The 12686-nt window shown below is 33.0% G+C and overlaps 1 protein-coding gene across 1 annotated transcript; it reads left to right on the top strand.

Moving 5' to 3' along the window:
• Positions 1 to 422: 422 nt before the first annotated feature.
• LOC107493339 (uncharacterized) lies at positions 423 to 1530 on the top strand. The gene has a single exon (XM_016114438.3). It carries the CDS (start codon positions 485 to 487, stop codon positions 1439 to 1441), a length of 957 nt encoding a protein of 318 aa, XP_015969924.1. The 5' UTR covers positions 423 to 484; the 3' UTR covers positions 1442 to 1530.
• Positions 1531 to 12686: the final 11156 nt, after the last annotated feature.

Genomic DNA, 12686 nt, shown 5'->3' with positions numbered 1-12686 from the left:
ACAATAAGGTATAAAAGTAATGTAATGTTAACGGCTCGGTTTTCACCCGATTTTCACCTGGTATAATTGTGGCCCGAAAGTGTATTGGTTTCATCGGGTCTAGGGTTGGATTCGGGTCTAATAAATAGACCCGGTGTATATTTCGGGTCGGGTCTGGGTCTCATCAAACCCGGCTTCACCCGACCCATGTGCACCCCTAATTGAGCAAATGATTAGGGAGCGGAAATGACATTTACTCATATATAAACTTATACTTTTTAATAATTTTATTGTAAATAATTCTTTCTAATTATTAATTTTTATTATTTTTTTAAATCATAAAATTAAATTTTAAATAAAAATAAATCTTTTTATTAAAAGAAATAGAATTTTTTTTTCATCTTAAATGATTTTCAACGAGCTACAAAGGCTCTAGACGGAGAGGAAGATATATAAACCTCTGTCGAGTGCGCAACTCATCCAGAAATAATAGCACAGGAAGAAAATGTGGACGCTGCTTTACCCGCCCCAAACAAAAACATTCCTCCGCCCTACAATTATCACAAGAAAAAGAGCAGAAATCGCCACTATCCCCTTATCAGTGAAATGCCAACAAGAAGAAACCTCCCTCCGACCAAAAACCCAAGACGACGGCATCCCTGCGGATGACGTCAAATTCATCGCAAAATTCAAATCCCGCCACAACTACATCCGCGTTCTAGAAGTTTCTAGAAAAGCCAATCACCCTTTCCGCGGCTCCAGGCTCCTCCTCCTCGACGGCCCCGGCAACATCCACAGCATCACATTCCCCAACACGCCATTCACCAACACCTACTTCGACGTCTTCGCCACCCTCCCTCCCATCCTCCCTCCTGGCCCCATCTCCATCCTCGGCTTCGGCGCTGGCTCCGCCGCCCGCGCTCTCCTCGAGCTCTATCCCGACGTCATCCTCCACGGCTGGGAGCTCGATCAGTCCGTCATCGACGTCGCCAGGGAGTTCTTCAGCCTCCGGCGGATCGAGCGGAAAAACAAGGACAGGCTCTTTATCTACGTCGGGAACGCGCTGAACGCGAGCGTGAAGGACGGGTTCGCGGGGATTATAGTGGACCTGTTCGCGAAGGGGTGCGTTATATCGGAGCTCCAAGATGAGACCACGTGGTGGAAGATGAAGGGCTTGCTGAGGGAGGGTGGGAGGGTGATGGTGAACGTTGGTGGAAGCTGTGTTGAGGCTGAGAGTAAGGTGAGGGATGGGAAGGTGGTGATGGAAGAGACTCTGAGAGCGATGAAGGTGGTGTTTGGGGAGAAGCTTTTTGTCCTCAGTTTGGGAAACAGAAGGGATGATAGCTCCGTTGCCGTCACCGGAGACTGGCCTGACGGTGATGCTTGGAAGAAGGGCCTTCCGGATCGTCTCCGATATTATGTTGATTTGTGGAAGCCATATTCTGGTGAGAAAGGTAGATAACGGTTGCCCGTCAGATGTTTGTGTTTATTCCTCAACGAGAACACTACACACTTGTGTAATCCCAATTCATTTCCAATTCATTTCCGATTGCAAAAAAAATATAAGCTTGTCATATTAACAGAGTGTACTAATGTGGCAAAAGTTTAGAGGAGAACTAAATGAGCTAACAAATTGCATTATTTCAAAACCATCATCATTTTACTGATACTAATGACAATTCACATGATACACATGCGATAGTAACGATATCATTTCGGTTCTTAGTCAACTTAGATTCACCATGAGATATGAATCGCTCAGCCTCTTAATCGTATCTAATCGCAAGTATCGCAGCGTGATTATTGTTATACTAAGGGAAGACTTTCACATATGCCATTGTACTTTACTGGCATACTAGTATTCATTAATTTTTCACCGTGGATATAATGAATAAAATAAGTTGGTGGTGAAGATTATAAAGACATTTTTTGATGTGTATATGCATAAATGTTGAACACCGTGAGATGAGTACCAGCCATTTCGTTAACCGAAGAGTAGATTTTTTTGAAATGTGGCTTGATATCCTTGTTGTACATTCAAAGCAGCTCATATTGTGGTGCTGTGGAAAGCTTAGTGTTAGACTTGGACCGGCTAAATATAGTGTTAGAAGCAGATGTCAATTGGGGTTGAGTTATTGGTTAATGAATTCTTTTATTTAAATAAAATAAAATAAAAATAAAAATAAAAATAAATATATAATTATACAATTTTTATAAATTAAATTTAATACATCTGTGTCTAATTTCTTTTATATAAATTGTAGTATTGAATTTTAGTATTCATTATTAAGAGAATATTTAAATAACAATAGTATAAACAATAATTTTAAATTATTAATATTATTCATTGTTAAGAAAATATTTACTAAAAACATAAAAATAAAATAAAATAATACAGATCATGCATATTAAGATAAAATGAGTATTTTGAAGTGAAAAAAACACTCTATTCAAATAAAAGAATGTTTGTATACATAAATTTATTTTTGTATGCATGTGCTTTATATTTAGCTTAAATTCATGTAAGTTATAAACTTGTATACTGATATTAATTTTGATATATAAAAAAAGTATGTCAAATTATTTTCAACTATATTACATAAATACAAAAATAAAAAATCAGCCACTAGTTATATAAGAATACATATTTAGTATTTATGAAAAAATTTAATTACCTGATTATAACAAATTTGATTTTTTTTTTTTACTAAATTTGATTATTCAGGGAATAATAATTTCATTAAAAAATTGAATAAAATAACATATATATTTATATATAAATATATATTATAGTTGATTATTTATCTTTATAAAATATTTTTGCGCGTAATATATACAAATATATAATAATTATATTTTTGTCACATATTTTATTTTATTTGAATGCAAAATAAATATAATTAACAATAACACCTTTTTAATTTGGTCAAGTCCTCTTACTATATTTGTGCCTAATGACTTCAGCCACATCAAATTGCAAAAGGATGAGAAACGGAAAAAAAAAGAGAAGAAGAAAGAAGAGAAACAGGAGGAGGAACATATGATACAAAGATACGCATGATGTAAGTGAATTTTGTTGAATTAGAATTAACTTGTATGCATAGTTGTAAAAATCATACCAAACCAGTCGATTCGACCAGAAAACCAATGAACCGGACTCTATACCGATCCGGTCCGGTGTTTTGAGTCGTACAAGGAATCGAACCGGTGTGAACTGATCAAATTTGTAATGAACCGATACGAACCGACCGAACCGCTTAGGAGAGAAAATATTTCCAAAATGCTTGAGGTAGGGTTCTAATAGGGGTGGCAAGCGGGGAAGCCCACCCCGCCCCGCCGAATGAGGCAGTCCTAAAATTTCACTTTGCCCCGCCTAACTACGGGATGGCGGGCTAAGCCCGCCAAATCTCCTCTTTTTTGTACTATTAACTATTAAATAATATATATAATTTCACAATCATATTAATAAATTTATAATTTCTAAAGGCATAAAAAATTCAATAAACATTAAATTCTTTGTAATTATAAATATCTAATAAACATAATTATAAACCAAGTTTTCATCCAAAACATAAGTATAAATATTCTCTCCAAAGCAAAATAAACATAATTTAAAACATAATTATAAATATTGTCTTTAAAGTAACATAAATATAATCCAAACCACTCAATTTTTATCTTCATACTCTAGTAAGTTAGGTTGGGGGAAGTTAGGTCTTGGCAAAAAAATTGTAAAAATACCCCCTCACTAAAAGAACACTAAGCTTAGCGGGGAAGACCGCCCCGCCCCGCCAAAGCCCGCGGTTTAAGCGGTGAAAAGTCCGTCCCGCCCCGCCAAAGCCCGCGGTTTAAGCGGTGCGGGTTAGGTGAGCTTTTGCTATTTGGCGGTCCCAATTTTACAGCCCGGCCCGCCTTTTTTGGCGGATTACGCGGGCCGGCCCGACAAATTTAGGCCCATTTGCCACCCCTAATTCAAACCCCTACCCTCAAGAAAACAAAAATGCTCCACAACCACCAAACAACTATGTTTCCTATTAAAATATATGCAAATATACATATAGATATCTTTCATCAAATAGTTTACTTTTATTTAATTTATTTTAATTTTAATTATAAATTCACTCATTCTTAAATTAATTATATTTTTATTTAACAATAATTATAAACTCACTTATTTTTTTATAATTATATAATATCTATTAATATTATTTTTTAATAAATACTTGTAGTATATAATAGTATAAAATAGTAAAAATATGTATTTTAAATTTTAATTTTAAACTTTTGACTGTTTTTTATTTTTTTATTTAAATAGGACCGGATCAACCGGTTCAACCAGTAACCCAACAGTTGAACCAGTAACCCAATGACCCAGTGACCTGACTGATTCGATCATCGGTTCAGTTCTGACAACTATGCTTGTATGACTTATATACCAAAAAGACTTATTATATGTGTAGCAGTACTCATTTTAATATTTAATAATATTCATCAATCATTACTATCAATCTTAAAAAATACACATATATATAATCGATTACAGTTATACCATATTTTATCCTAAGTCATCTTTAATTTTATATTGTCCGTTCCCTTGACAAGAGCACATAGTGATAAAAAATATTCATAGTTTGTCTATTATCCACTTTGATCTTTTGCAAAATTTGGTAAAAGTCTAATATTGTGTTTGTTCAGAGAGACATGATACTGGGATAGAGATACTAAAATAGTTAGTCGAAAATAATTATTTTGAAAAAAAGGTGTATTCGAAAGTCAGTAAACACGTGTCTTCAAAGAAAGGTTTGCATCGAAAAAGTTTATGACTAGGAATGCGGGACAAGAGTAAGAACTATCACGTTTGTTTAGCAAGCTGCTCGAAATGTTATATCAAAGGGTCCAAGTTTCGAAAGCTATTCTTGGTGGTTACTTTATTTGTCAAGCAAAAGAAGCAAGAACGTTACTGATGAATTAATGAACATGGAGGTTACATTTCAACCCAATTGGTGAAAGATTCTTATAAATAGAAGAAGAATAGAAGGAATAAATGTTGAAATTTTGCTTCAGAAAATACTCAAGCACACTCATATCCCAACGACTTACTGAGTTTACGTTCAAGTTACTTTTCTGTAGGATTCTTTCCACTGTTTTAACTTTTTCATTTACACTTTCTGCAAATTTTACTTTTCTTGCAAGTTTATCATCCAAGCTATATTTATTTTCTCTGTTCAAACTTTACATTCCAGTATTCTTATTTTCCATTTCAAAAGTCCTTTAATCTAATCGAAGACATTTTACTGTTTTATTTAAATTTAATGCAATTCATTTCAAATTCAGTCAATTTATTTTAAAAGTTTTTTTATTTTTTTTCATATTTAATTTCCTTAAGTTTCTATTCAATCGAAAGCTTTTTGATGCACTTTAAGAAAAATGGTACTTACAAAGATGAGTAGATTTTGCTCCCAGATAATAAATATCGAATCACCTTCGATTTCCTAAAAATCGATAAAATAGATATAAAATTGTGTTTGACAGGAGACATGGATAAAAATAATGTATTTAGAGACACTGAATTAATATATTTTGTGTTCATCTTCTTCTTTGTTTTCTTTTTCGATATGCACTTTGAATTGAAACAATGAATGAATCAACTTCAAATCAGTTGAATGAGTGCGATTTGGATGATTCTTCTGAAACGCATCAATTTAATGAGATTTGGATTATTGAATTCTGAATCGAATTTAATAGAATGAAATTGCTAATTTTATTTGAAGTGAATTGAATGGACTGAGATGATCTACATCTGAATTGAATTTAATTGAATTGATAATATGTAACTGTGAGTAATTGTGAGTGTCAGTAACTGTGAGTAACTCTGAGTAAATATGAGTAATTTTTCGCTTCGGTAAGTATTAAAGAGGTGGTTCATCACGTTCATATTTTTGGTTCGGTCCGCAGAAAGGAGTCTAACAAAAATTAGACCAATGTGTTCTGTTTTTTTCCCTAAGCACTATATAATTGTTTCACCGTAATTAAGATTTCGTTCACCATAATTAAGATTTTGGTTCACCATGCAGACCAGCTGTGTTGTGGATGAAAAATTTGTCCCAAAGGTGGGAATGATTTTCAAGACACTATAAGAAGTTGGAAAGTTCTACAAACATTATTCTAAACTTGCCAGTTTTTCTACCAAAATCAGGAACACGACTCAAGATGGAGACAAGATTAAGAATCAACTAATTGTATGCTCTAGAGAGGGGAGGTGGAAATCAAAGATATTTTCAACTTTGAAGACAAACTCTTCAGCTGGGTTAAATTGTCTGGCCAGAATATACATGTACATAATGAAGGATGTTGGTCTTTGGACAATTTCCAAAGTTGTTTTGAATCACTCACATCCTTGTTGTCCAGACTAGGCAACAATCACAAGCATGTATATCTTAATCAAAACTCATTCAATACATCAACAACCACAAGCATGTATATCTTAATCAAGTCAATTAATATGCCACAACCCACTGAACCGAAAATCCTTCATGTATAGAACCAAAATCACAAAGGCCACCGAACTGAAAAATGCATATAACTATTCACACAAATAAGAACAACCACATATATCTTAATCAAATATAATGAGACAATTTTACAGTAGTATGGCTTATTAAAGTGAAAGAGTTGTCTCTAATGTCAATTGTTCTAAACAAAACTCATTCAATACATCAATAACCACAAGCATGTATATTTTAAGAGCACCGCTAGGGAGACAATGAAATATGTATACAATGTATACAATGGGCCATTTATTAGGTCCAATTAATATTAATAGAAAGAATTAACCCATTAATAACCCTAATCCAATTTTGACTATTTACTTTAACATACCACCCAATTTCTTGTAATTACACTTTTTTCCCATATCACTTAAGCCTTTTGTCTCGTCCATTTTTTCCAACCCCCACACCCCAACCCTTCCTATCTTTGAACACTGCAGTAACGGTGCATAACCCAAACCCTCTCAATCCTAGCTCACACCCAATTCCGTTTTGCAATCGAGGAAGGTCACCCATCAACCCATTAATCCTCATCGTTGGTATCAATAACGGCGTCCTCTTGGTCTTGATCATCCCGCTTCCCTTCAACGGAGCAGCTGGGCACGACGCCGACCATCGGGAACGCCCTCAAGCAGCCGTCAGCCACGAACCGTGCAGCAGCCGAGTTCTCCTCGCGTGGGCGCTTTCATCTCCTACCATCAGAGCAGCCGACTAGGGAAGAAAACCCCACCTGCTCGCCAACGTACAGTTCACTGGAAACTCAAAAAACATAACCTCTATTAGAATCATAATCATCCAATGTAAGTGGGTTTTATTGTTCATTTTTGGATTGATAATCGCTTTTGCATGTTTGAATGTATATATATGCTGTTAATTAAATCACTGATGACCCATGGTGAGAAAGCAATGCTCTTAAATTTTTCTGGATTGATTGCTGTTTAAATTGAGTGTAAAATCTCTGTTTACATATTGTGCACACCATATGCTCGATGAAATGTCTAAGTGAAACTTTTTATTTAATTCCTATATTTGGCCAGCATTTGTCTTAAATTTTGTTATCTTTAGGCATTCCGTCGCAGCCGGCTTGCATCTTCCTTGTGACGTTGGCATTCGCAAGTTAGAGGGATTACAAGTGGAGTCAGACTTGAGACGTCCATCATGCCTCAGAAGAATATAAATGGAGTTGAATTTCATTCAACCGCTATGTGGTGTTCCATTGGCCGTCAGTAACGAAAATTCATCAAATTCACATAACAATGATCCCAGCCATTGGGTAGAAGAGGGTGAGGAATCCAACAAGGTAAGCAATTTATGTGGTGGAATGCATAGCGGATGGTTATTTGTTTATGATTTTTATTCATTCCACTTAGTGAAAGTAGGTGCTCTTTTTTATGTTAAATGCTTCAGTAGATGCAACAGAAGCACTCCACATGCAACCACTTCTATGGTTTTATTAAATTCTTTTTATGATTATACTTACAAAGAATTCGCATATGATAATTCAATGTCATGTATATTTAATATGTGCAGAATTTACGTGTGATAATGATTTCAAAGCTCCACTGGAATCGTATTAGTGAAGTATATAATATAAAATTTAGCTAATAGAGATGTGGTTATTTAGACTCTTTATAAAAATAATTATTAAATATTCAGGAGATATGAATTCATGGTTGACTAAATATTTATCCTGCATATTTAGATTAACTATATTTATATGATGAATAAACTAGATAGAGAATAAATTAAATATCGCTTCGGTATATGATTAAATTGATCCGACCTTGCACGATTATTTAGTACATTACTATGCAAGTAGTTAATTGTTGTCATCTTTTTGTGTTGTTTAGCAGGTGGTTCCTCTAGAGGCCTCTCAAAATATGGAATTTGGTGCTCCGGTTTGCGGCATGAGCGCCAACAAGCTGATAGCTGCATGTCTTTGTTAAGCTCATTCGGCAGCAGTTAGAATCTGTTGGAAATGGTTTCGAGTACCTTTAATATTTTTCTCCATGGATATAGGATTTCAATAGTTATTCATTTGTCAGCAATTGTAGATGAAGATGATATTTTTCAAAGACGCAAATGCCGAGTGTGATGCTTTTGTTGTTAGCAACGGCTGGCTTTATTCTCTAAAGATATAGGTATCCGGTGTGTTCGTAATTGTTGCAAGAAACTAGACTTGATTAATTTCAATGAACCAATTTAATCTAGATAAGTTCTGATGCTTTGTTGTATAAGGAGCTTGATTAATTTCATTCGGTGTGCAGCTAGTCGCTTTAGATAGTAGTTACATGTTTATCTTTACTTAGATGTGTTGGATGTTCATTTATGTATGAAATCGGATGTTTACTGTAACTGTACACATGGATAGTTATTTTCGGGTATTCAACCCTTGTAAACTGTAGCAGGTATTCAAAACAAACTATAGTATATTGGTTCAAGAACAGTGATAATAAAGTCAACACTTATCAGATTCAAGTAATGTCAACATAAAATACAAAAGAGATATCCCTGTACTAAGAAATAGTATACTGGATGTTCGGTTCACCATGTATCTAGATGGTTACTTTCATCAGAAAAATAGATGGTCATTTTCGATAGATTCACATAAGAGAATATATGCTTATACATGATAGCATAATTAGCTCCAATTACTGAGTAGCTCTTACATCCGTTCAAGGGTCTCATATAAAAATATATTAATGTAATAAATAATGAAAATAGTAATTTCACTTGGATTATCAAAATTAATAGGTTAGTCATTAACAATTAAGTAGAACAAGGAGATATATATATAATAATGTTAAATAGATGCATACATTTATTTTCAAAAGAAACACTAGTTGAATTAAGTAACATACATAGCAAGTCAAATTGAAGTTCTTTGTCTTGTTGATTGCTTGTTTCATTTTATAGAACACAAATTCATTCTACGTGTCAATAACACCAGGCAAGCACCAATGTACACAATTTACAATCTTAACATTCTTATTATAAATAAGGCCATATTTATCAGGATGTGCATCAGGCCTCAATGACGTTGCTTCACTTATATCTATCAAACCAAAGTGCAACCCTTTTTTTCTAGCTTCCTTTTCTGCTTCTCTAAATTCATCTACTTGAGCATGATGCATTGCTTCCAAGAGCTCCCCATTGTTATAGCCTTGTCTTTCTTCTTTTGTAAATGGTCTTGTCTTGTTGCAACTCTCATTTTCATTATACTCTCCATGCTCAAAGTATTTTGCAGATTATGTCACTAAAAAAGTCAATCCTTTGAACCTTTTAAGGTTTATGATAGTTCTAAAAGATGTCTGAAAAGCAATTTTTAATGCATATGCCATCTATCATTTATACTCATGCATGTATTCCAATTCTAATCATGAATAACTCTTATTATTCTATTCAGTTAACATTTTCAAGAAAAGTCTTAACAATACCAATGCAGTTAATTTTATTTTATTATATTTAACAATATAATACACTAATAGTATTATACTGTAAGCATCAAGAATATTATGGGTGATTATTTCTAAACTAACCACTTGTGCAGTGTACCAAATAAATTGCCTATATATGCTGGTTTAATTTTGCATATTACTAATCCATGACTAATTAACGCAATGATATCCTCCATACAAAGATGAACATCTAAATCATATATAAATAAGCATCCATGGTGATCAATTCAAGAAACCATTCTCACCTTATTAGACTGCTGACCATGGGCGACAAAATGGTCTGGAGCTTCTTCAAGTGGTTTCAATGGATTGTGGTCAGTAATGGATGATGGAATATGACACGGAGACTGCACGACCTTACACGCCATCAACTAACTAGCACGCGGTGATGGACGTATCAAAGGAGGGACACTATTTACTCCTTTATCTTGTATGGTGAATAAACCGAATAGACCAGGGAAGGAGCCACACATTCGGAAGGACGTGATATGGTGCCTCCAGAAGGAGTCACACGCTTGGAATGTGCTTCTTGGCGTTCACCGGTGCGGACCTCGACTTCTTCGAGAGAGACTTCAGGTGATCACACATGAGCCAGTGAGAATATGAGATAGTAGCTGAGATGGGTTGCGTTCTTGCTTCTGTCGGCGCCGCTCAACTAGAAATGATCATGGTTCATGTTTTCCTCAAACTGAATCCTAATTTTTTTAACCATTCAAATTAGCAAATCTTCATAATTAATGATTGTAACCATAATTCAATTTTAATTTAAATTAAACTCTTGTTACCCATAATTAAATTTTAATTTCAATTACACCCCCCATTGTATGCATTGTATAATAAGAGTATTGGTTCCTCATACTTTTTCATATTGTAATCAAGTTAATTAATGTGTCACAACCCACCGAACAAAAAATCCTTCATGCACAGAACCAAAATCACAAAGGTCATCGAACCAAAAAATATTCATGTGGTTAATAAATCATTATCAATTTTCAATCAAAAAGAATAGTGTTCTTCAATGCAAAATAAGTACTGAAGATAGTAACAAAGCTCTAGTTAAACTATTTACACCAATAAGAACAAGCACCTATATCTTAAAGCCCTAGTTATACTGTAAAAATCATTCACAATAGTTCAATCTACTAAATGAAGCAAATCAAACCAGTAAAACTAAAATAAAACTAGGTGAAACGCGGCATTACAAGATTTTAAATGAACAGTAGTTTTCTCATACCTTTTGTAGTCTTTGTTGCTGTTTTCGTTTGTTTCTGGTTGTTACTTGTGAAATCTTCTTCCGATTCCTTTGCAGTAATGGTTTCCGCAAAGAATGTGATTGAAGTTTGAGTGATGTTCAGAGAGATTCAAAGAGAATGAGTGTTTTGGTGTATTGGTTTCGTGTTGAAGATGTAACATTCTTTCATAAAGAAGCGCGAATGGAAAACGAGAGGTTTTTTTGTGTCTGACGCGTGTTTCTCACTCTACATTTAATGCGCCTGAATCTATTTGGGATTGGGCCAACTTGTTTATATGGTTATATGGATGTATAGTAGCCCTGTTTTGTAATAATCAAATTTTAATCAAGTCGTGTTAATTATATGCACATATACGTAAGTGTCTTTTTTTCATCCTCTTTCTCCAGTCTTTCTCTCTTTCTCTGTTTTTACCTCCTTTTAAAAATTTGTACAATTTAAAATAATTTTTATAATTTTTAAATAAATTTATGTATTTTATTGTGTTATTTTTTATTATATCTTTATATAATTTAACTTAAAAACTAATTTGTTTGAATGAAATTTACTATTTTTAAGTGAAATATACGAAGACACATAAATTATTTTATGTCAATAATAAAACATATAAAAGAGAAGAAGAAAAAAGATATAAAAAAAATATTTGCACTATTTAAAATAATTTTTTGTGTTATGAAACTAAATTTTTGTATTTTTTTATTGTTATTCAACAAAAAGTTACACAATTTAAAATAAATTTATTTTATATAACTAAAATTCTTGGGTTTTTTAATTAAAAAAAATTTGTACTTTTCTATTTTATTTTCTTTTCTTGTTTTATATTTTTTTGGCACTTTTTATATGGTAATATTTAATAGGTTCATTTTTTATATATTCTAAAATGTCACTTACATATTTTTTATAATTAAATTAATAATACACTCTGAATAGTTTTAGTTTTTTTCTTACTTAATATTATTTATATTTTTTAATAAAAATATAAGATTTTAAAATTAAATTGAGTTTGTTTTCCTATACATATTATAACTTTTTAAAAATATATTCGTATTTAAAATCTTTTCTATTTCATAAATATGATTTAGAATAAATTAACTTAGCATAATTTTACTATGTATACATAATTACTTGAGAATTTTATTAAAAATAATAGTATATATAATTTTAATATTTAATAATATTTATGAATTACTATCAATGTTAGAAAATAGACATATATAATGAATTAAAGTTATGGCAAGTGGAACTTCATAGCATGATTGGATTAGCACTAGACTTAGTCTCGTTGCACTAGACTTGGCTTCAAGCCTTTAGCTTTGCGCTCATTGTTCAGCAGTGACTGCAACATGATTACCAAATTGGTCTTTTAAACAAAATTTGAGGGATGTTTATGGTAATTCATTGCACACAACATGACAATTTTTAATTTTTACCGGACCGTACTTGACATACCA

The sequence above is a fragment of the Arachis duranensis genome, chromosome 1, assembly GCF_000817695.3.
Source record: "Arachis duranensis cultivar V14167 chromosome 1, aradu.V14167.gnm2.J7QH, whole genome shotgun sequence".
NCBI classification, from domain to species: Eukaryota; Viridiplantae; Streptophyta; class Magnoliopsida; order Fabales; family Fabaceae; genus Arachis; species Arachis duranensis.
The sequence above is the reverse complement of the archived record's forward strand: the minus strand, read 5'-3'. Positions and strand labels throughout refer to the sequence as shown.

Coding starts and splice junctions, on each gene's coding strand:
- LOC107493339 (XM_016114438.3), top strand. CDS start 485: ATGTGGACGCTGCTTTACCCGCCCCAAACAAAAACATTCCTCCGCCCT.